Here is a 26,254-nt window from a genome sequence, read left to right as displayed (position 1 = left end):
TCAAAACATACAAAATCCTTATTTTTTAAGATCGGTATTGTTTTTTAAAAAAATTAAGCTAAAATTTGAAATGAATTGGGTCTCTACCTAAGATGTTCTATTTTCAATAACTGGGAAGGCACTAAGGAACAGGTTCCGCCTCCCCCCACCCCCCCGCCCCAGGATGCGTGGGACTAAAAATCTATTCTGAATGAACAAGTTTATTCTTAGTTGTGCATAATTTCCCAAAATGAAGAAACAACTTCTGTTGCATGGTCAACATCCACAAGACCAGTTATGCCAGCAGGCCTTCCTATAAACACTAAAGTATCTATATTCTTGCCTGCAGAATGTAAAGAGTAACTTTGAGGAAGAGAAGATAAACTGCCCTTAGGTAAAAGTGGAGATTTGATTGAGTCCCACCCCAGGTTCTGTACCCATAACAATCTGAGCTTTGGACCATGGGCAAAGGTAGGCAGCAAGCCAGTTTATTCCGGTTCTTAGACAATGTTCAAAACCTGAAGGGTATGGCTGGTGAAAGCAGGCCTGTCTTGCATTCTGCTGCTGAGTGACCAGGGCCAAAGAAGCAGGCATAGGTCTTGGGCAGCTGTGGAGGGAGCTTTACCTCCATTTCCTCTCTGTAGTGGAAAACCTAAGAAAGACCTAAGTGTTCTGTCACACACTGATAATCAGCTTAGACCCTGGAGTCTGAATCATGAGAGATTTCAAAGGTCCAACCCAGAACCAGGAGATCTGGCCTAGCTGCAGATGGAGGGGAGTAAGATTGGGTTGAAAATTCAAAACTAAGAACAGATTTCAGTTCTTAGATTAGTCATGGAATTTTCCTAGTCCTTTAGTCACACAGAATCCGTAGCCAAGTCAGATTTGCTAGCTGTTCTTGATCCAGAACAATAACCCAAGGACTCACATCTGGGCAGGGGTGCTGTCGGAGAGGAAATTAACCCCATGGCATTTGCTACTTTGTTGGACTCCAAATACTGTAAAAGAAAGTGCTGATGACAGCATGAGTAGATCTTTAAGGTCAGAAAAGGGGGTCATACTGAATACATGTGCAGATTCAATCACTATAACTCAGTTCTTTCTCCCGTTACTAGCTTTCTCTTGCTTTCTATACCTTTTGTTTCTTTTCAATAAAACAACTTTCCTCATGAATCTCTGCTTCCTTTAAAATGTTCCTGTATACTCTCTTCACTTCTTCTCTTTTTTTAAATCCATTTTTTAAATCCTGGAGTCTCCCCTCTCCTTGCCTGTGTCCTCTCCTTCATTCTTTTTGTGCACTAGAACTTTCATCAAGGGACCTAGCATGCTCACAGTTGAGAGATACAAGCATGGCGGATGTGTGCATGAGGATCAGGCAGTACAAACTGCCTGACAACTAATAACGCCTATTTAGTTTCTCTCAAAATCTGGCTACTGAAGACAGCACCAGAGATGAAAAACACTAAAGAAATGTGGATATAGTTGGTTATTAATCAAAACGAGTAAATTAGCACAACATTAACAAAGCATTCAATTAAAACAAGTCAGTTGTAATAACAATAAGCCTATGACAGGTGCTGGATTTTTTTTTTTAAACTTTGTTTATTTTTATGGGTATATATATTGGTTTGCAGAAAGGAAAAAGACGTTTTTAAAAAATTAGTGAATAAAAGGAGGCCATAGACTGAATAACTTAGTAAAATTTTCTTAGGGTATAAAAACTTTGTACATTCCTTAACATCTGATATTATAACTGTTACTTGCCTGTCCATTTTTAAAGCAAATGGGCTGGCCAACCAACCTCCATTGGAAAGTACACATTCTTTCTTTAACTATGCTGACCACTAGTCATGTGATGATAAAGTTACTCAGACCAGGGAGCTACTATATTTAAGTTGACATTGTACAAATTCCTGTTTAATGTGCTGATTTTAGTTTAACAGATTTCTCTTATTTTTCATTTTGTGGGCTTTTACCCATTCACGGATTTATGAACTTAGGACGCCCCCCTCCCCACCAAAAAAAATAAGGTTATTTTCTTTAACTTCGGGTTTTCTTAAAACTTTCATAAGTTTTCCAGATTTCGAACTGAGCGATAGATATAATTAAGCCTCTCCTCTCCTGACCCAAACAACTTAGCAGAGGAGCAAGATTTCCAGGAAAAGTAACTGGCCTTAAGCATATCCTTATTTGGTGTTTTCATGCCCAGGAAAGCAAAAATAAGTTCTAATGAACATAATGATAGAAGGTGCAATGAGCTCTATTAGTAAAGCGACATCTAAAGGCTCAGAGAGAAATTGCCATCATACCTTCACTGCTTTAGGAGGAGAACTTTCAGAAAGGCTGGAGGCTCTGGCATCTGGACTTAGTGACTTGGGATGGATAGGCTGCTGGATCTCATTCTTAACCTGGGAGTTGCCTGCATGAGTTACAAAAGGAAGATAATTTTTAGTACCATATGCAAAATCTCAGAGAAGCTTCCTCCCCAAAGCAAAGTTTAGGCACGTTCACTAATAACAGCTACACCGAAAAAAACCCACTGCTTTTCTATTGAAGAATATTCTAATGCTAAAAGTCATGCTCTTAGGTTCTCTCGCAAATCAGGTTCTCAGCTAGGTGGCTTTCTCACTCTTTACCACAAATGGCATAAATCCAAACCACCCCTATATCAAGAATTTCCTCTCTTGCAATTTTTGTCATTTTTAAAGATTGTACATTTTGATGACTTTTTGGTAGTTATCATTTCCAATAACTCTTTCTGGGATGCTTCAGCTGAAGTTGGGAAAATGGGGGAATGTGAGAGCAGAACTTTCATAACATGTGTGTGTGTATAATTTGACACTCTTTTTGGTCAGTCCTATAGCAGACATTCATGGATGAAGATTATGGAAAAAGGCTCCATAAAGTTTTTTTTTTCATAATCATTGATGTGTTGCCTATGTAAGTTAATTTCCTGTCAATATAGTCATCATGTGGAAAACTAAGAAGAGGCACAGAAAGTCATTTATATAGCAACTAAGAAAACATAAAAGAATTCCTTAAAATCTAGAGTTAAGTCAACAGAGTACTAAAAGATCAAGGCTTATTTTTCAAAAAAATATTTTGCAAACTTAGTCAAAACTCAGAAAAATTTCTAGTCCAAGCAAAGTGATTGCAAAAAGAATGTTCCTGGACTAAAGCAGCAAGAGTTTCTCTCTGAAGTTTTAAGGTAGGGTTTACTAGAGATGTATTTAGCTCATATTCCTACTTTAGTCGCTGAGTTTCTCAGTGTCTAATCAACTAATCTGGGGAGAAGGTAGAAATCCATATATATATATATATATATATATATATATATATACTATATATATATAGTATACACACACACACACACACATAATCAGAATTAAAGTGGATATGTTAAAATAAAAACAAAGGCTTTTATCTTTGGGAGAAGTGAGGCTCAAAATGACTCCAAAATATATGAAAAGGTTTTCAAATTAAACATAAAGAGGAAAATCTCTAGAATTTGGCAAGAGGGTAGACTATGGTACACACATGCAGAGAAGTAGGGAAAGATTTTTAACAGGTTACTCAAATACTAATTCTTTATCCCTGTAAATGAATAAAATCCTTCTTAGCCAAACTCACATTAAACTGCAAAAACAGTTTTTACAGCTTTAACCCTGAAAAGATTTGGTACAAAAAGTAGGATAAGTTTAATGAGAGAAGCATCGAGAAAGTATTGAGTTTGCCTCAAGTTAATCATATTTAATTGAATTTAACTTCTCCCTAAGCCATGAAATGTGTGAAGGGTATTTAAGTATCGGTCCTTAAAACCAAGTGAAAGATCTGATCAGCTGAATTCCTGGATTTAATGTTACCTACTCAGCACTGAGGGAATAAGGACATCCCCCAACCAAATATGGGATAGAGAACAAGAACCTCACCCTCCAGATCTAAGAGCAAATGTTTACGAGAGTCATCTTCAGCAGCGGTGGAACGGACTGCCAAGCTATTCTCGGTTGCAGAAATCTACAAAAAAGGGAGTGGATGGGATTAAGAATCACATTAAAAATAAAAGAGCAAACTGCTGGAAATACCATAAAAACCTGCTGACTCCAGTCAGTCACTGGTTGCCTGGGGGAAATAACGGGCCCCAGAACAGCTGAGCATTTAAACAAGAGGCAGCAAAATGTCTTTTATGAGGATATTAGCCTGCCTCTCAATTACAGAGTAATGCCGGAGACAGACAGCACTCAGCTGCCAAAAGTGTGCATCATCTCCCTTTATAAAAGAACTTCTAAATCATATCTTTCTATTCTCAAAAGGGGGGGCAGGGCGCAAAACAAAATTCTCTATCATAGAGAGCAAAGCTGCTCACCATAAACTATAACTCATATGACTATAACTCACTCCAAGACATTATAAAAAAATATAAAGTCTTTACATATAGGAAATGTTCTTATTCTTCCCAATCAAATACATTATGCTGAAACAAAAGCTTGCTAGTACAGAAGACTTTTGATAGATATAAAACAAACTTATTGAAAGCTAACTTCTGCTATTACCTTCAAGGTTAGTTTCCCTTTTTAATCCAAAGCTCAAAATAGCAGGGGTTAACAAAATGGCAGATCTTTTTCCCAGAAGCCATCAAATTTAAATAAAGGAACTTTCTACTAGGTCTCTCTCTCCTTTCTACTGGCCGCTAGGCCTTCCTGGTATCTTCCTTCACATTCAAAATCTTAAAGGGTCAATAGGTGACCCAATGTACACTCTTCATGTAAGATTCTTTCATTCAGATGTCAAAGATTTCATACGTGATGCTGAGAGTTAATATCAGGATGTCTAATATACTGAAGAAATTTATAACAGAATTAAGTTATTGGCTGATTGCACTTAAATTTCAGTATAATTGTTTTTTCCCACTATTTTCATTTTTTTAAATTTATTTATTTTATTATGGTGATACTGGTTAACAAAATCCAGTAAGTTTTAGGTATACAATTCAATAGCAAGGCATATATATATATTGCATTGTGTGTTCACCAAGCACTACCCGTTTCATTACAGGAATTCTGACATGTTATAAAATGAACCAGTATAATAACAGCCAATATTTGCCAAGTGTTTATTATGATCACTGGAATGACCACCTTACATGCATTATTTCATTTAATGATATGAAATAAATTTTCTGAAAGTTGTGCACGGCCATAAAAAGCTCTTAAATTCTTGCTAATTAGTAGGTGCATCCTCTCCAGGATGTTCTTCTCTCACCTCTAATTTGGTCACCTTGAACCTGCAGGGTAAATTTAATGCCAATCATGACATCATTGCACACGCTCAACCAGATGACTTCACTGCAGGAACAGCCAGGAGAGGGCACGTGAGATTTTGCTTAAACATTTCATTAAAGGAAAGTAAAAATTCATTCACAAAAGGAGAAAGGGAAGAACAATACCTTGACAAAATATTCTATTTCAGGCAAGTTTACCGTGGCATTAACGTTCTTTTGTAACAAGCTGAAGTTCAAATAGTTCTTTGGTACTGGTTAACAAAAGTTGGCAAACAGCCAAAAGGATAGCTGAAGTTCTAAAAAAATTTTACAAATTTTAAGGCAGCCAAGACTTTATGAACCTGCAGTATGTGCTTGAAGACTATGTACTATCTTTAACACCTTTTTCCTCACCCACTCTTCAATTCATGATTCGGTTGCACTGATGCTCTTTTAGGCTATAATTAAAATGTTCTGAACTTCCAGTTTAGCTCAGAGTTCCAGTTTCAAATTAACATAAAGACAATAAAGAAAAAAACACGAAATTAGATATGGGGACAATTCAAGCATTATTTTCCAGATGATCATTTCTCAAACTATGTCCCTAAGGTAGAAGGGGGGGATGATTTCAATGCTGGGATTACTTTTCTCTTAAATGTCTTTTTGGTAGTACGTAAGAAAAATTTCAAACATATTTACTCAGTTATTCTTAGGGCAATCTCCCACTTAAAAAAAATGGGGAAACTAGGCAGTCTAATGAGAGAATTCACTTGATACATGACATGTGATCCACGGGACTAATGCCTGAGCCCACTGCTGCAAGGATGTATGTAATTCATTTGATGATTTTATGATTACAAAACACACTACAAGTATTTTGTCTTATTATTTCAACATATATTTGTGATGTTTTAGTAAAATAAAGTGGTTTAATTTTTCTAATTATTTTCCTGTTCTAGTCTATGATTCAAATGGTGTGGCCATTAATCTGAGACCATTTTTCTATATGCCTACTTCAGCCTACATGTGCAGTGTATCTCATGAGCTCCTGTCAGGGTTCTGTAAATATATCATACTTTTAAAAGTCTGCCACAGTGAAATATGTTTGAGAACTATTACTCTTAAACCTTTTATTTATTTATTTATTTTTAATGCCTACAGCACCTGGTATTCCTAGGTGGTCTCCCACCCAAGTTCATGCCAGGCCCGACCTTGCTTAGCTTCCAAGATGTGACGAGATCAGATAGGGCACATTCAGAACGGCATGGCTGTAAAACACTCTTAACCCATTTTATTATATCCTCATCTTTTGGAAGAATAACCTCAAGGGTACCAATATGTATAACGGAAACAATAGTTTTTCTGCTAAGATTAATCACTGTAATAGATTTGAAAGCTCTTTCTCCTCAACTAACTAAACATTCGGTTATCATATTGACTGAAAGACCAAAGAAATTGGGTAATGGATTGGCAGAGAAAATGATAAATTTACTGAACATACATATTTTCACTTCAATTAAACCATTCATCTGATGATGAATGCATAAAACACAAATCTAATTTGCTTTCCATCACTGCATGACAACATCCAAACTCTTAAGAGTGGTACACGAAGTTTTTAAAAATTCATACTGGCCCTCTCCCTCCATCTGTCTCTCACCATTGCCTATATGTACCTCATGCTCCAGCCAAGTCATCTTGGTTTGGGTCTCCTATTTCCAAACCTCTGCTATGTCCGCCTGGAATACCCTTTTCTTTCTTTACTCGAACTTCTCCTTATTCACTTGGCCTACTTACACACATTCTTTAAGACTCGCCTCACATATCACCTTCTTGAGGAAGTCAGGTTAAGTGTCCTTAGTCTGCACTTCCATGGCCCTTCATAGCCCTTGTCACATTGTTTTATGATAGCCAATCTGTTACTCATCTGTTAGCTTCCTCGAAGATACAGAGCACATGGAATAGTATGTTTGTATTTAGTTTTTAGGCTTAGTATTTCCAGTGCTTAGCATAGTGCCTAGCTTTCAAAATACTTGGAGTGCAAGAATGAAATTTTCTTGCATAAAATGAGTTCAATTAATATACTTTAAAGATAGTATTTCTAATCGAAACAGATTTTCAAAAATCACTTTGCTCTATGCCCTATGAGCATTTTCTGAACAAAAGAATTTCCCAAAGAAGGTACATTATTTGGTCAGCTATAAGTTGCAGAGTTCCCAAACCGAAAATTATGTGACCCGCAAAAACAACAATCTGTCCTGGCAGCTGTTATCAAATTCCCAGATACTCTACGGCCCAGGGTTAGAGTGGTTTCTAATTTTAAGCATCTAATTTAGAACACATGCTTCCTTAGTAACTGGACATCAGGCTTTTCAACCTACCTTTTCTCCATCCTGATGGACGATGCAGACCTCGGGACCTGGAGGCACATTCTCCTTTTGCTCCAATTTATGAGTTTTGATTTCACCACCATTGGCTCTCAGTTCATTCTAGAAAATAAAAAGTTTGTGAATTAAAAAAAAAAATTCTCACTATTCTATTCTCTTCGCAGCACATCTATTAAGCAAACTTGGAACGTGAAAAAAAAGAATTCTTTTAAGAGGCCTCAGGTCATATCAATCCTATATTTCTCACAAGCAAAACCCACTGACTGGTGAAATGACAAAGCAGCTTTGTGGGCACATACCTCAGTGTTAAATATTTGTACACTAGTCTAAAAACATATGCTCATTAGAATACAGACACACCAACACATACACAGAGCCCCCCTTCCCCCAGCAAACAATGTTCTTGTGATTCACTCTTCTAGCTGCAGAGCTTGTGGGAATGCAAAGCTTGTGAGTTTTATCAGAAAAGACCATTCTGGAGCAGGGGAAAGGAGATGCCAAGTGCCAATAATTAAGAAAATATACTGACCATACATATATATATGCCCGGCCTGGAAAGAGAGACAGGGATGATGTATACATGTGAAAACAAATTATATTTAATGATACCATAAAACAACCTCTTTTGGTGAGACTTTGAAAAACATGTTTGTTTATTTTTTTTGCATAAAATTCATAACTCGTACTAAAGACATGTCTTATTCTACTTCTCACAGCAGAACCTCAAAATAAAAAAGCAGGCATTAATATTATCATAAAGAGTAAGTATAATCATATTTTTTTCCTTGCAAAGAACACTTGGGGTAAAATATTAAAATTTACTTTACTAGATCAAAATCAATATAGAGGTAGATAAATATGAACATTTCCTACTGTTAGTTTGTTAGTAATCTAGTACCCTTTTGTTCTCTGTGATTCTTTAGGCATGGGGAGAAAACAGGGTCAGTAAAGAGAGTGTGAGTGTGGCTGACTTACTTAGGTGTGGAATTCCAGATTAAGGCACGCACTCTGGAGGTGCATCTATATGGAGGAGCTGGCAGCCAGCACTGCAAAACACCACAGTGCAACAGCCCAACACTCCTTCCTGTTCGCATCTCAAAGCCCGGCCTCTAGAAACACTGCCAGAGAGTGTATGCCTTGTTACAACCATCCTCTGTAAGAGGCCTGAGAAATTCCTTTGGGATGAGATAAAATGTCCTTTTTACAAGAATTCCTAAAGCTTTCAACTCTTAAAATTTACAGAGCCAGGAGAACTGCAATGCAGAAATTCTATTAGGAGTTAAAAAAAAAAAGTCACTGAACAGGTTTTTCCACTTAGGGAGTCACCTGGTTGGAATGTTTATAACAGGAGGGCACTGGGAAGCAGCAAAATCCTGTAACTGAGAGAATAAAGCTCCACAAATCACATATTTGCTCTATCTCCTGACCCGCCTTCTAAGAGAAATCTAAATTTGCTCATTTTTCACACTCTCTATTGATTTACACACATCATCTCTTCTTTACACTACAGTAAAAAATCAAGATGAAATTATTCATTGCCCAGAGACTTCAGCCACCAATAAATACTACTGGAGAATGAATACTTAATAATGAGGGAAAAAGAAGGCTAAACTCCTAAAATACACATTGTGACCTCTAATAGGGACCAGTTTCAGTCTGCTTGGGAACAAATAAAATTCAGTACTGTTCTTCCAACTTTGTTAAAAAATAGAACATCAAGAGATTCATGGTTTATAATTTGAAATCTTGGAACAAATATTTGAAAGATGTGTATATGTGTGTGTGTACACATGTGTGTATATATGAATAGATGGAACTGCTTAATTCTATAGTGTCATCCTACCACTTAAGCCTAGGTGAGTATAAAATGGAAAAACCCTCCATTGAATTCAGAATACCAAATTTTGTGCTTACTGAGCACGTCGTCTTGTCATTTCTCTCCCTTTTCCTTATCCACTATTTTTTATAAAAATTACATGACAAGGAGTAAAGATTAAGTAGGCCATATATCGTATGATTTCATTTAAAAGGAATGTCTAGAATAAGCAAATCCATAAAGTCAGAAAGTAGATTAGTGGTTGCCAGGGGATGAGGGGAGGGAGTGACTGCACAGGCATGGTGTTTCTTTTGGGGGTGATAGAAATGTTCTAGAATTAGACAGGGATGTTGGTTGCACTACCTTGTGAATATCCTAAAAATCACTGAAGTGTATACTTTAAAATTGCGATTTTATGTCTGTGAATTATATGTCAATAACGAATTGCAAAAAACCCCACCCCATATTTAATGTTGGATATATCCAATATTCTCTCTGCTATTCACACTTTCTTCCCTCAAAAACAAAATAAAATAGATTTTCTGTTAAAACTAATAATGTACTACTACTTTAACAGCAACAAGATTATGTAGAACAGAAAGGAAAATTCTCAATGGCATTGCTGAATAGTAATATCACAAAAAAAGGAGTGGGGTCGGAATGAGGCCTAGGAAAGCAAAGTCAGGATTAAAACATGGTAAGGGTCATGAATGAAACTAGGGTAGTATTCTGTGAAAAGAGAATGACAAGGGTCCGGGGAAGGAGCCAGGGCTAACAGATCAGGGTCTGGGAGACATTTCTAGTTCCCATGATCAGGGACCATTTGCTGGATGAATGAGTGAATGAATGATGCAGGACACATACTGTATAGTTGGTGGAACTGCTTTGTTTGGACACAGCTGCCTGGTACTTGGCCATTCGATCCTTTATGGAGGTTTCTGATAGGCGTGGGATCTCCAGATTTCGCCTAGTCTCACTTTTCTCCGAGTTGAATGCAAGTGACGATTGACCTGGAAGCATGCAAACAACATGCTTTATTAGAAGACAAAATGTGATTTCAATGATTTTAAGGGTCTAAGTTTGGGGCTATTGTACTGATGTAATCATTTTTTTCTATCAAGAACACAAAGAAGGAAATTAGAAGTGTAACTGTCACTCATTCTCCCAACATTAAAAGGAGACACTTTGCCATAATTGAGTATTGCATGTTTAAATTTTTTGGCTTATTTTACATGTAAAAAAATTAGATCTCAATGTCATTTTATTTGCATTTCTTTGATTACGAGGAGGCTGATGATTTTCCTATGTTTATTAATTTTGTTTTTCCTTTTGTGAAGTGGCTTATATGCTCCTTCAAAACATAATTCCACTCTACAGGTACTTTGTTACTGCTGGTAATACAGGGTAACAAATCTTGACAGAGGATACTGCCCATTCATGGGAACCCTCAAGCTCCAGATAACCATGGAATCAAAACTATCAGTAGTACTTGCCTTGTAATTCCACAAAGGTACCTTTGGGTTACCACAGGTTACCACTGACAGGGATAGATTAAAAATACAGAGAAGCTATTTGTAGAGAGCAATGAGATTTGGGAATGGCTTGTATCTAATAGATAGATAGACTTCCTTTTAATTTCTGCTATTCTTCCTCCAAAAACATTGGCTTTGAGGCTAAAAGGTCCTGTTACTAATGAGTACTTCCTAGAGAACTTCACACACATGGAACTCTCTGCTTACCTGGACCTATTTCCAAATCATCCAGAGAGTAGCTGTTTTCAGAGATCCTCCTTCCACCTGTACTTCGGCTCTGGGCCCGATGAATCTATTTGAAAAATCAAACTCAGAAATAAGTTTTGCATGGAAAATGGGAAATCTAGATGCAATATTCAAAAAGGAAGACTGCAAATCTCCTTTATAAATAAAATCCAGAAGAGATTAGGTTGTACATTAGTTTTTATATTCCACAGAATGTACTTTTAGTGTTATAAATATCAAGCACTCATTCACAGGTGTCCAGGGAAAAATAAGTTAACTCTACTTAGGTTATGCTCTCTGCTAATGATTGCTACTTAATCAGCTTAACTAGAAAGCTTTTTAATTTAACAGTGACTGAGGTGAATCCTCATGTTCTAGATGACAACATGTCCCCCCAAAGTGTCAAGTCCTGATGACAGTTATCTGCTGTTTCCCTTCTCTGTCCCACTTTATCCTACTTTTGCTGCCTGGAGAGACTATTGCATTACCTTTCTAATTGGTTCTTCTACCTTCCAATCAAGTCTCTGTGATGCTGCCTGTATTCCAAGTAGCACAAGTAACTATCTCCAAACATAAATCCATGTAACTCTCTTGTTTAAAATTCTTTAGGGATCCCTAATCACTCCTTAAATTAAATCTAAAGGGTTTTGTGAAGAGCAGTTTTAGATCTAGCCCCTACCTGCCCTCTCTGGGTATTCTCTTCCTCATCCTTTACCCTCCAGGAAAAGCAAACTGCTGTAAGGGCCCCAATATTATAAATGAGTTCCCTCCACCTGGATTACCCTTTTATCCTCCTGTTGTCTAGCAAATGTCTGTTCCTTCAAGACTCAGTATACACTAAGCAACATTTCCTCTGTGAAGTCAGCTCTACTTCCCCTACATAAATCTAAGTTGTCCTTCCTCTGTTCCCAAGGTACCTGGTTACACTTCCGGTACTGTTGTGTGTCTTCTATTGAACTGGAAGCTTACTGGGAGCAGAGACCATACTTTTTTTTTTTTTAGTAGAAAAGTGAATATACAGATTTTTTGAATAAAGTATTTTGTGATTCCTATAAATTACTACTGTATTTTTATCTCTCATATCTAGGGTAGATCTCTAATTAAAGTTACAAATTATAATTTTTTTTTGTCACCAAAAGAAATTATTTGGGATAAAGGTTTGTAACCCAGAGCATGCAGACATGGCAAGCCATGTGTACACTCTAACAAATGATAATTTTTAAGACTGGAAAAGTAACTAAATGGAAAGTCACTTGAAGTCACAGAATGTTCCCATAGTACACAGAGAGCATGTCATGTTTATTCAGATTGTAATGAGGGCCTTCAACTACATCCTATCATTTAAATCTCAATTTATTTCTAAATAACTTGAAGTAGAAAAGATATCTGAAGTCCAGCATAACAGAAGACTTAGTACCCTTTTGAATTCAATATTAATAAATAGCCATTAAACCTAAAATTCAATGGATTAATTAACTACACGTAAAGTTTAAGAAGGTGAACTATCACTTTTTTCAAATTCCTTTTACCTTTGAGATAGAAAACATGCCACTTCGGAAGTCAGAGCCAAGGAATGGTTTGTTTGCACCATACCAATAAGAATTGAGTATACATTTAATATAATTTATCTCCAATCAGCTTCGCTATTTACATTATTATTTGTAATAAAAATCAAGACGAGCTGTGCAACTCTAACCTTGCCACGTCATACATACTCAGGTCAATTGCACCATCAATCACATCTGTGTGACTCATATGAGGCAACACTCTTGCTCAGCCAGCAGCCCCCAGTCTGGAAATGAAGATCATTTGCCAAATCGAGAAGATAAATTTGGCAGGATACCCTCCCATCCACATTTTTGGTTTTCAAAACATTTCTCATTTGCAGATAATTAAAGTAAAGGAAATTCCAAAGATTTATCCCAAATGCTTGTTCTGTAAGATCACTAAAAAAATTAGAATTTTCAGGGCTCAAAAAGAGAAAGCTTGGAAATATACTTATTTTTAACCAAATACTAGAGCAATGTTTCAAATATTTACATTCTGTCAAAGGTCAAGTTCAAGTCCAATTCAAGAGCATGTGTTACATGTTGCAACCTGCTGAGAGTTCAGTTTTTCTGTCTGTACTTGTAGTCAGGTGTGAAGTCTCTGTACTGTCTCCTGTGAAGTCCCTGCTCTGTTGTTATTGGCAGCAAGACCATTTTGAGTCAGAACAATATGCCCTGCCATGGCAGAGATTTTCTATTTAAACCTTTGGGCTAAATAAAGTAAGAGCCTTTTTTTAAAAAAAGAAAAGCTGGTTCATGTGGGTATGAATACTCAGAATTATCTTCTTTCAAGTACTAAAAAAGTAAATGTGCAAAGCTATTTGGTCTTAGAGAAAAACAGAAAGAGGAACATCTCTGGAAATTAAAGTTATACTGACATTGGTTCAGAGGAGGAATACAGCTCTGAGATGAGACAGATTTTAGCACTAAGCACTAAGTATTTAAAAAGCACTGAGCACTTTTTAAATACTTTTTTTCACCTCCAAACCACTCAAATATCCAGAATAACAGATCTCAAATGCATTTACTATGAATTTTATGATCCTCACTTTACAAGTGGTAATCCGAGGTACAGGAAGAAGGAGGGGTTTCCTCCAATGTTTCTCAAGGAAGTAGAGAAGTGCAGAAAGAAAAAAACAAGAATTCTGATTCTAAAATACTCTTCTGTGTATTTCAGCCCTTTTTATTCAGATGCCTGAGGGAGCTTTAATCATAATGTATTAAGAGAGAAAAGACAAAATACTTTATGACTTTCTGGAATTTCCTAAGGCTTGGCCTCACCCCACCCCACAAGCCCTCCTTCTTGTTAGCTGACTACAGTTACTATTTAATATGAACGCCCCTTAAACATTCTCTGTGAATCCATAAACAAACATATCACCATGTACCAATAACAGAATAAAACTTTGGGTCTTTCAGCCAGTAGTCCATAGAATTTCTTTTTTCTGAAAAAGTTTAAGAAATAAAATAAGTTAAGTTCCAAATGTCAAGTAAAAAGCTGCGTTTCTTGTCCTCTGTATCTCTATTTTCAGGAAAAATTATCTATAAAAGTTGATTCTCAACACTTTAATTTTATCTCTCTCAGCCACTTCCCTCAGCCTTTCAACTTTGACCTTCCTTCAGACTCTCACTCCTGCAAAGTGAAGGGTGCAGGAAAGATGACGTTGGGGAAAAATGAGACTTTGCTGAACTATGCATGGGGATCACAGAGGGTAGATAAAATCTGGCCTTAATTTCTCCGAGCACTGCAAGGTAAACATTTCCTTCTCCAGGGACACTCTTAGAAAATATAAAGCTCATTTAAGGTAAATGACACACATAGAAGGAGCACTTACCTCCAGGTGCTGGGGGTTCTCTATTTTTTTTTCTGTATTTCTAAGCATTCTACGAAAACTATGTGTTACTCTTACAATTAGGAAAAAATATATAAGAAAGGAAAGTCAATACTTGATATTTGTGATATTAATATAGACAAAAATGATAAAACCAAATACTGATGAGGTACTGGGGAATTAAATATGTCCTTAGATTGTGCTAGTGGTGTTATAAAACAGTACCATCTTTGAGAACAAGCTGAAAATATGTAAGAAGAATGTTTAATAAATTATCTTTTGACCATGATAACATCACTTCAGATGATAAAATCACTTCTCTAACTAAAACCAAATGCTTTTGCCAAGATGTTTGGAGCTTTTTTTTTTTTACTAGAAAAAAATCTAATTACTGGGGAATGATTAAATAGTATAGTCATAATACTTACTATATTGCCATGAAAGATAACTGCATGAACTAGGAAGATATATAGAAAGATCTATATAAAAAAGACCAAACAAAAGATAAAGCACATGAAACAGTAAGCACAATGACTAAAACCATGTAAAAAGTAGTTAAGCAATGATAAGGATATCATTGTGCACAACTGATGAAGGTTACTCTTCAAGGTTAGCTTGGCTTTTCCTTCTCCTTTCTGGTTGTGTGTGTGTGTGCGTGTGTGTCAGAGTGAGATTGTCCAGAAGACTAATTTACATAAGAAAAACAAACCTTCTAAACCCATAAGCTTCTAATTCAAGAGTTTTAGTACAAATCTCTTGCATTCCAATGTATTTTTTCTCTTCATTGCCTCAATGTTTTTATTCAGTTAAGAGACCACAAAATATGGGAATCAGGACTGTAGAGAGCTAAATTCTTTGAGAATACAGCTGTTGATGTGTTTAAAATTTTTCCTAGTTTCCTTAGATTTCAAAGATATGTACAGTAAGGGCCAGTTGCTTTTATCCAATAACCAGGTATTATAATATTCATGTAGATAGTGTTATATGGTAGAAGGGGTACTACATCATTTCAGTCCTTGTTCTGCTATTAACTAGCCACATGACATTGGGTATGTCAGTTAACTCCTCTGCCCTCCATTGTTTCCATCTGTAAAATAGGGATTTTAATATCCTAATTTCTTAAGAGCAATGAGCTGAATTAAATAACTTCTTACAGTCTCTTATAGTTCTAGGATTTATGTAAACAATTTTGATAGGGATTTCTCACTCATTGTAACTCATCAATTATTTAGAAAGCTAGAAGAAATGACTACTATATTCATCAGGATACACATCTATGTTGTCTAATCCAGAAGTAAGTCCAAAAGCAAGAAGACAAAGGTGATGATATTTGAGGGGTAAATTAGTAGAGTTTGGGCCCTCCAAACTCTAATGTAGCCAGTGTTGCTTAGAGAATATTCCAGTCCCTTGACATTACTTTTCAACATGTTTTATTGTAATAAAACCAACTAGAAACCAGTCAGTAGTTCATTGGCATGAAAATAATCAGAGTCTGCGGCCATGCCACTCTGAACAAGTCTGATTCCATCTGATCTCAGAAGCTAAGCAGGGTTGGGCCTGGTTAGTACTTGGACCTAGGAATACCAGGTGCTTAGGTATAAAAAACAAATAAAAAATAAGGGATTGTAAACTGACAAGGTCCTTTTAATCTGTGAAGTCAACCAAGGGTTGCCTCACCTAAAAAGTAAAAATAAAAAATTGAAAGCAAGCAGAAAAGAGATGGCTGGTCTCCAGTTGGCACATCAAGGGCAGCCATTTTAGGGCAACGAACAGTGAGAAGGACCAGAATTCCTTGACTGGTACCTTTACACGTGGATCTATTATTATCTCACCACTAAAGACTGGAAGAGTTATTCAGAGTTCCTAATTGAGGATAAATAAAACTTAATTTATACTGGTATGAGAACTTTATGAGAAATAATCTGCTAAGAAAGAAGTCAGTCAAAGTAACACTGAGAGCAGTCTTGGTTACATTTTGAAATCACAGAAAAAGCTCTAAACTATAGACAAATATAATAAATTAGCAAAAAAATTAATTTTAACTGGATAAATGAGAAAGACAGCATAGATAGAAAAAACAAAGATAATTCTTATGTTTATTTAACAAAATCAGCTCTCCATATTTAAAGCATTGGCAATGTATCCATTAGAGATATAATGCTAGGTCAATTTAAGATTTATGATTCTCTGATAAGCAAATTATACTCCCCTATGTTAGGATGACTATATTAGACCCCATTGTGATGTGATAGTTATTCAAATCCCTTTCTTAGCTAAGCTCATCTTAAAATTATGACTTAACAAATGTGCAATTAGTACCAATTATGAAAATCCTCAGAAGTACATTATTTTTGGAATTTAATTCCAAATAATTTACTTAAGACATTAAAGAAGCATAAGAAAAATCTTATTAAGTGGACAAGGGAACACATGCAATTATTAACCATGAGAGGAGAAAATAAAATGTAATGGATAATTTTATAACAATGTAGACATTACTTATGGATATCTACCAATTCTTAGAGAAGGCAAATATAGATTCTTTGATGTATAGATTCGTTGGCTATGGGTAAAATATCTGGTGAGCAAAGATCAGACTTTAATTGGGTTTCCTTATTTTCTCAAGGGCTTGCTCCACTACACCAACACATATATACTGTTATGTGCCAGTGTTATATAAAGCTAAACAAAATAACAAGTGTCACTTCTAGGAACTTAAAAGAAGGAAAACCACAAAAATGTTGGACTGTTTAAAGGAGGATGGTTTTACTCTCATATTAACAAGTGCAGTTTTTGTTAGCGCTTTGATGCTAGCCATTCACATAATGATCTTGATGATGAGAACAGAAATTCTACGGAAAATTCATGGGCTTAGAAGTTTAAGGGGAAAGAAGTAGCAAAGAAGTGAAGAGGAGGATGGGCAAGGGAAATTTCCATTTTTATTTTAGATACTTCCATTTTAGCTGAATGCACTTTTTTACCTTTGTAATATAAAATGAGTTAACAATTAAAATCAGACTAACTGGAAGCATTAAAATATACCATGATAATGGGGGGAAAAGGAGAAAAAAATTTTTTTCTAAACAGTTTTAATTCTATTCACTATGGACAAACTTATCATTGTCTTATCAATACTACCTCCTATTCTTCGTTAGTCCCCAAAGCGTGAGCAAATGAGTGTATTTATGTATTTTAGAAAATAGGACTTTTTGGCAAGGAAGTATTCTTTTTTCTTTCTTCCTTTCTCTAACGCCTCTCCTAGAAGACAGACACACTGCATAGAAGTAGTAGCAGTCAGCACCTGTGTAAAAGAATCAAGGGATAGCCATATTCCAGCTTTATTTTCTTGTACTACACCTAATTGATTCAATCTTGACCCAATCAAAAGACAATAATTTTAATAGGTTATGTAGGTAGAGATATGCCATCCAAATATTTGATTTTATTCTCCTACCCAATTATTTGTGTGAACCAAATATGTTAGGAAACAGAGAAAACTGAGACTTAAGGAGCTTGTCACATGTTCCTTACATTGCTTAGTCATTCCTGAGCATGGAAGAAGAGGTACTTAATTTTTTTTTCTCTTGTAAACTTGTATTTTAGATTCTTCTTTGGAGTAAAACATGCTCTTCAGCTATTTACAAGGTAATTTCTGAGTTGTACAAACTCCATTTTCTTCATTGTACTCCCCCGTTCAATCTTGGCTGCCACAGTCAGACAGAAAGAAAGCGCAAGGACCCTTTTTTCTTGCATCTGCACTGGAACCTTACCAGCAGACAGTAACTGCTCCAGGTCTGTCAAATAGATGCATTGAGGTACTTAATTTTTGAATAACCTCATCCTGGCTTCTAAAGATTACGGATTCAAATGTCAATATGACAATAACTCAACATTGGTTATAACTGGTTGATCAGCTATCTCTTTCATAAAAGGATGCCCAGAATAGTTACATAAGCTACCTAAAACCCAGATCAACATATACATGAAATTAAGGATGCTAAACCACATTTAGTATGTCACTGGAGGGTTTCTTTTTCCTTGTAATGATAGGTGACATTAATCCATCTGTCACTCACTGGAATTAGAACCATCATATTTAACTAAACAGTATGACCTAATAACCTATTCACCATAGGTAGAGAATAAGTGAGGATAGACTTTAATGGATTCTTATTATTTATAAGTTGAGTTCTAAGCTTCTTTTCCTCCTTTTATTAAATAAACACCTGGAGCCAATTCATTGTGCTGATCACTGGGGGAAGAAAACATCGTTACTTTGAAAGAGATCACGGACTGGGAAGTGCACAAATTTATACATAACTATTAAAGGAAGCATAATACAAATGCCCAAAGAGAAAAAGAAAATTCTATAGGAGAGTGAGGAGGGTAATCTCATCTGGGAAAAACTGAAGTAAGACCTCATAGTCTTGGTAGACCTCGAGGAGTAAGATTTTAAAAGGCAGCAAGCAATTGGTGGTTAGGCATGAATAATTTAGAAAATGAGGATGCAATCCAGGGTTTGAGTATAAGATGGGCTATGAGACTGGAAAGGTAAGTTGAGTTCAGATTGTGGAAGACCCGAATATTAAATATGGGTTATTTTTGAGGTATTAAGTTTCTGATCAAGAGAGTAACATCATTTACAATTATATTTAGAAAAATAAATAGCAACGGTGTGAAAGATGCATGGGAAGAAATGAAAGGGCCAGTGGGGGAGGTAGCAATACTATGGGAGCAGACAGAATGGCCCATATTTGAGAGACACGTAGAGAGGGTAGACTTCCTTAGATGGTTTAGTAAGTAATTGACTAGGAAGAGGAGACAAGCAGAAGAACTGATGCCAAGCTTTACGGACTAGGAGATCTGGTTAATGGTGATGCATTAAGGGGCACCATGGGTAAAGCAGGCTTTGGTTGGAAAGAGAATGAATTCCATCTTCTTGAATTTGAGTGCCTCAGGGATATTCACAGAGAGATGTCTGATATGGCAGGTGACAAGAAATATAAGACTGAAGTTTGAGTTAAGAGTTCAGGACTATAATCTAGTCTGAGGAGTCATCTCTTGGAGTCATGGAAAGAGATGAGATTACATAAAGAGAGAGAAAAAAACAGGAGGGCAGAGAAAAGATCAGGAAGAGTAGTGGACAGGAACAGAAACCATTTCAGACAAAAGGGGGCAAGAGAGACTAAAAAAATGAAACTCAAGACAGTTAACTTTGTCTCCTGTAAATAACTGATAAAAAGATTTAGGAAGAAGAGACATTAGACCATGTATTTCTATTATCTATGTGCTACTTGACCCTGCTCAGTTAATTAGTTGAAATTCCGTCTAAGTCCTCTAAAAATCAATACAGAACCAAAGATTCACAGTGTGTACAATATATTCACTTCTCTCACTGAAATACTAATTTGTTAGCCTTGGAGTGTACATTCTTACTTGTATACCCTTGATCCTACTCTTGATTTCTAGTGTCCATACTATTTTTCTCAGAGCTTCTTTCCAAAGATCCAGTTATATAACTTCCTGATTAAAGCCTTACCCATGTTAAAGCTGAAATTACATTAAAAATAACCAAAACCGAATTTCAGACTGATTAGTTATTCCTTAACTTAAAGTAAATAAAATTTTTAAGTTTCGTTGAAATATTAAACAAAACTTTATAATCTATACTGTTTCCAACATGGATAATGATATTTAGAAACAGCTATAAAACCAAGGGCAGCTGTGTGTTACACTTCCGAAGCTGCCCATTAAGTGACAAATGACTATTTATTTGAGAAGTTTAAAAGGGCACCTAAAAAAGCCAAATCTCAGGACAACCCCACCCTCAACCTCCTAGACAATTAGCAATCAGGCTGCCTAATGTCTGTGAAATTGGGTTGGGGGCCTCACAATTCTTTATATAAGGAGTTTTTTCTTCACTTTGACCAGCCACAAAGAGACAGGCTTGTTCTGACCCATCTTTCATTAGGCATTTATAAGAAAAAAGTCTCTCACTAGGTCCTTACACATAATCAGCATTTTTGTTTGCTGCAGTCCCAGTCATTTCCTACCTTAGGCCAGTTTCGACATGCACCAGCCTTTCGCACTGAATCTACATTGTGTGTGCTGACATGACATCAGCTGTCCTGCCCCTAACAGGGTCCGAGACGGGAAGGCTTACAATGGTGCTTTGAGTCACAACAAAGCCCCTTCCTCTCTATTTAGGATTTCTGACATTTTTTCCTTCCATTTAAAATTCTTCCCATTTAAATTATTATTTTTTTAATTAAGACCATAAAGAAGAAAGATGGAGTTGGCAGGCCTAGAGGACTAAATATTGGGAGGGATGAGAGTTTGTCATAAAACTGCTTTGCGGTTATATCTCTTGCCAGTTGGTTTCAGTGTTAAAATAGAGCTAAAACTCATGCACAGAAGAGACTTCTAGGTTTGCAAACCTGTAAAAATGTTTTCTACATCCTCAAATAGCCAATCCCTAAATATTCAAGAATTTTTCTGCGCAGGAAAGCTCCAAGAACTGTAAATTATGGGAGAAGACTGACTGAGTCACCCCAAATATAACTGAGGATTAGGATGAGTTACCTAATTTTTCTCACAGAAAGAATGCTTCATACCATTACTTTACAAATGCAGGGATTTTAGGCCAAACATTTAGCTTTAAAAAATTCGGTTTCCCCATCTAGATGGAATCTAGAATAAATGATGGCTTTGCTATCAATCAAATCTGTTTATTTCATTATAATGACTGTTGTAGCAAACCATCCTCATGTACAAAGCCAGATATGCAGGAAAGTATGAGAAAACTGGAAAAATTTACCAGTTCTGCGGCCCCTGGATTGTGTTATAAGTCACTAGCATATGTAACTCATTTTCTAGTTAAGTAATTCCCTCTGGGGACCCGGTCTGCAATCCACACGAAGGATCAAATTTCATTAGCAGTTGTAGGAAAATGCAACCCTGTGCATTTGCAAGTCAAAAATCCTGTAGGCTAAAGCTAGTCTGGCTATCTTCATTGATTTTTCCTGGGAGAGGATTTTTCGCTGATAGAAAACATTTGTTGGAAGGCACAGATGAGGAAGTTGAGAAGAAGAGAAGGGATTCAGCTAGCAAAGAGACAACTAAGCCTTAGTCTTAATGTTAAACTCTGGCCTTAACACTCAGCCTGCAGCTGTGTCCAAGAGGAGACCGATTCAGCAGTAATTCTACCCCCCCACCCCAGCAACAAATGACAAAAGACACAGGAAGACAAATTAAAAGGGCAAGCGTACACAAAAACATAATTTAATAGGCATCGAACTCTCTTCATTTCTAGATGAAGCCCAGTGTGCTCTTCATTTCACATGAAATTGGGTTGAAGACTCACAAATCTTAACATCTGTGCAAACAATTTGAAATTTTTAATTAACTCGTTTAACTTAAATCAAAAGACAAACTGACCACATGTTCACCACTACTCAAACTGTTAGAAAACAGCTTTATTTACTTGAATTGGCTTTCTCAAGTTTTAAACCCTCCCAATCCTTACCTTGGTTTGAGTTGGTTCTCCTTTCTCAAACATCATCTTAAGCCTGTTCAGCGGAACATTGTATTTCTCTATTTTGTTTGCAGCTTCTGTGTTTTCACTGATTTCTGGTTTTCCTACTTCATGCCTGGATTCTCCTAGACAATTTTCCATGTTTTTACTTCCTGTTGAGTGGTCTTTAAGATGCTCACTGTCCTCGATGCAGGGATACGGATACTGAATAAGGGCTTCAGGAGGTGATCCAAGTCTAGGTCTGGGGTGGACTCGTTCCTCTCGGTTAGCTGCGGCCCCAGAGGCAGAGTTGCTTACCACTTCAGAGGGAGGATGGTCGCCTCTGTGCCTGACCTCAGTGCTGCTGTTTCGCAGGGAGTCTGAGAGAGACTCGGCTCCTAGCACTGGGTTCTCCCACTTCTTCTTTAACACAGTCAGGATCCCCCTTCTAAAGTGCTGGGGGAGATTTTCAGTGTTCTAGAAGAACAAGAAGTGAGCGCCAGTTATAACTTGCCTGCTGAAACATTCAAACATGTTGTTCTTTGTAAAATGAAAGTTAAACTCCAAGCTGCTCTAGGTCCACTGGCGTTTCAGACAGCTGTGAACAGTTACAGCCCTGCCACATGGAGAAAGCATCCACCCCAGGAGAGGGAGAGGGGAAGAGAGAAAAAGTCAGGAGCTGAAGCAGGAAGTGATAAAACAGGATAGCCTTATAAGGACAAAATGAGAAGAAAAGAGAGCCCAGATTTAAAGATAGTTACATTGGAGACAAGAGATTTTTATCCAAAGATTGATTGGAAAAATGAAAAAGAAAAAGCAAAATACCAGGTACTTTAAATACTGTAAATACGTATTAATAAAAGTTTATCATTACATGCCACAAAATCACATGGAGTATTCTGCTGTTTTTTTTTTTTTTCTTTAAAATAAGACAGACATAGCATAGCTAAAACTACACAATACTAACTGTGGATAGTAGCAACTATTTGTAGAAATTTAAAGAAGTCATCTGACTTTTACATGTACTTGCATAAATTATACTTTCTCATATCTAACATAATTTAATGCATAAACAGTCAAATTTTATTTTTACATAAGAATCTAATTCTCTTTTTTCATGCTTTTCTCTACATGTACAAATTCTCAGTTATCAGAACATTCACTATATTTACAGGTCCATGTATAAATTCTCAGTTATCAGAAAATTCACATTTTTCAGATCTTTTGAAAAATATCCAGGCTTCACATGAAAACACTACCACCCAATCTCTTGATTGAAGGGCATAGATTTCCAAATCTAAGAGAGTTCACTTTCACCTGGGTCAAAATGGAATTAATTTCTACATAGTAATTAAGACAGATAGGAAACAACCTGGAAACTGTTAATGTTGTTCCACAATAACAGAGGAAGCATGCTTGTTTAAATAAAAATCAATGTCCCATACTTTGAAAGTACTCCTAATTAGAGGAGTATCACCTTCCCAACAAACCACAAACTCCAATACTACCTTCTTGCCTTCCATTCCTGTAGTCTGTGACTCACTGGTCTTTCAACTAAGAAAGACAAACCCCCTAGGACTGAAAGACTTCAGGGAATTAAACAGGATTAGCAGCTATATTGGGAATTAAGACTCTCACCCTATTACTCTTCTGAATAGACTCTTAGGGCCACTATATCAAGTAGCTTCAAGGCTTGAAAAAAAAAATGTTACAGGAGAATGACTGCTTTATTTTTGTTTAAATATTAGCTGACAAGATTCACTGGGGGAAGCATGAATGGATCAGGGATATAAGAAGCATGAAAAGTCTTCCTATTGGAGAAAAGAGGCTTAAAAAATAGCTCCGGAAGCTGGTGCTACCTTAACTGCCAGCGGCACTTTTGGCTCCGTGCTACCTCCAGTCACACAATGGATGAGTCATCTGGGTCTCAACTTTACCTGCCCTGCCCTTGCCCTGCCCAAACAGGAGCTCTGAGAATCAAAGTGGCATTTTGCCTTGGTAACTGGATACTACTTTTCTCAGAGACAAATCATGTGATCAAAGTATATTTATTAACATGAAAAGACACTTAGAAGATATTTTTGAGTGGAAAAAAGCAAATTACAAAACAGCATGATCCCATTTTATAATACACACATATATTTATTAATACAAGCATAGAAAAATATTCTGGAAGAAAAGACATCAGGCTATCAAGGAGTTACTTTTGACTCATGGATTATAGGCATTTGTATTTTCTTTTTACAATATGTATTCATTGTGTAATGAAAATGAATACAAAAATAAAATTATATATCATCTTCATATCACAAAAAAAGCTTCCACAGAATACTAAATAATTTTGATGTTACTGTAAGCAGCTTGAAAATTGTCATTTCTACTTGTGTTAGCAAGGAAGAGAGGAATGTGTGATAGAATACTAGCAGTGTTCCAGACAAGGGCCTGGGTGGAAAACATCCCTCAGGGGGCATTTTAACAAGGAGTAAATGTGCTCTTTTCTTAAAAGAACCACTTTAGGATACAAGTTTGGAAGTGCTAAAATGGGGACAAAAAGGAGAAGGGCAGGGCTGTAAGGTCTGATAGCATTAAAGACCCCATACCCTTAAATCACTTCTGGTAGCACTACCTAAATTAAGCTATGCCAGTCGTCCAGGTCTTTAGAACCTGAGGCAAGAAAATATGGGGAAGAAGCAGTGGCTACAAAGCAAGAAGGTACAGAAGGAAAACAATAGCTAAAAGCAGTTTGGGCAGCACAGTGAAAAGAGAATTGGACTGAGATAACCTGGGTCACTTATAGTCTCTTTATCTATATTTTTTTATAATGAACATGTATTTCTTGCATAATCCAGCTCTACCCAGCCAAGTGACCTTGGGCAAGTTTCTTTATTTCTGGAAACTCCCATATGAGCGCTATTGTGGAGAGTAAATAAGACTATATTAAAGCACGATTATTATTAAATGGGTGATTCTCCCTACTCCTCCAGCCACAGCTCATAATGGTGATCCTCTACAGTATTCAGTCACCTCTGAAAAACTTGGGTTACAGTCTCTTACTAATTTTTATACTCTCTTATATAGTCTCTACTATTCTACAGTAGAGGTGTGGGGCACAAAAGTGAGGTGAAATTTTAGTTAATGTCGTTTATACCAGGGTTTTAACTTCTTCCCAAGTGTTTTCCTAGAATAAGGCAGTGGAAAGTCAAGGAGGCTGCAAATTTTCAAGGGCCTCATTGGCTGCTGCACTATCACAGCCTCCTTTTGCAAAATGACATCCAGCACACTGTTTATTCTACTCCACAAGGCTGAGTGAGAATCTTGACAGATTTGCCCCTGGACCATAAGTGGCTGCTTGAATCCAGATGCAACACTGTTTTTTCTGCAGGAGCATTTGACCTGGAACTGGGATGAGTTCCAGCTCTGTCACTCTGGAATGTACGACCCTGGATAAGTCCCTTCATTTCTTTGGGTCTCTGTTATCGCACCTGTAAAATGAAGAGGCTGGTTCAAATGAGCTTTGGTGTTGAAATCTTGGCAGGGGAATCTTCATCTTAAAAGCAGGATGATATTTGGTAAGATGCAGCACTGGATTTAGAAACATAGACTACCTGGATGTACAGCCTCCAAGGATGGGAAGAAAGTCCTAGGCTGAGAGCTTCCCAGAAAAGTGGTAGCCAGTCATTATGGAGAGGAGTGCCCAAACAGCACAGATTTCAAGAAGTGGCATATTCCACACTTGAAGGGAACCTGAAAATATAACTGATGATGGTATTAATGGTTTGTGTTTCTGTGTCTTATGTTTAAGGGGAACAGGAAGAGAAAGGAGGAGTAAATTTCTGGGAATCCAGGCTATCATGTAACCTGATTCAACTATTTGCTAAAGGAACGAACTTACCCACTTGCTCCTGAATGTTTCTCTAACTTGCTTTCCATGGTGGAATGTAAATATTCTTTCTCCTGGTCAGTCACATCTATAAATTTATATGGACATTTCTTCCTGTTCTTTGGGAGACAATTTAGACTTCTAACAAGTTTAGTGGATCTTAAAAGCAACCCTCTGTGATTAGTGGAAAAACTGATGAGATTTGAATAAAGTCTATAGTTTAGTTAATAGAGTTGGACCCATGTTAATTTCTTAAGTTTTGATAAATGCAGCTTAGTTATGTAAG

At 36.6% G+C, this 26,254-nt stretch overlaps 1 protein-coding gene and 1 pseudogene across 1 annotated transcript in view; both read right to left on the bottom strand.

Moving 5' to 3' along the window:
* LIMA1 (LIM domain and actin binding 1) overlaps positions 1-26,254 on the bottom strand; it is a 73,760-nt gene that overhangs the window by 8,207 nt on the left and 39,299 nt on the right. The window contains exons 4-9 of the mRNA XM_016151825.2: positions 22,101-22,565; positions 11,179-11,263; positions 10,304-10,449; positions 7,618-7,725; positions 3,909-3,993; positions 2,289-2,398 (exon numbers count right to left, since the gene is read on the bottom strand). Of these exons, the coding sequence (XP_016007311.2) occupies positions 2,289-2,398; positions 3,909-3,993; positions 7,618-7,725; positions 10,304-10,449; positions 11,179-11,263; positions 22,101-22,565 (999 nt within the window). The remainder of the gene's footprint in view (positions 1-2,288; positions 2,399-3,908; positions 3,994-7,617; positions 7,726-10,303; positions 10,450-11,178; positions 11,264-22,100; positions 22,566-26,254) is intronic.
* LOC118614506 lies at positions 18,254-18,386 on the bottom strand (annotated as a pseudogene).

The sequence above is a fragment of the Rousettus aegyptiacus genome, unplaced genomic scaffold, assembly GCF_014176215.1.
Source record: "Rousettus aegyptiacus isolate mRouAeg1 unplaced genomic scaffold, mRouAeg1.p scaffold_m13_p_2, whole genome shotgun sequence".
NCBI classification, from domain to species: Eukaryota; Metazoa; Chordata; class Mammalia; order Chiroptera; family Pteropodidae; genus Rousettus; species Rousettus aegyptiacus.
The sequence above is the reverse complement of the archived record's forward strand: the minus strand, read 5'-3'. Positions and strand labels throughout refer to the sequence as shown.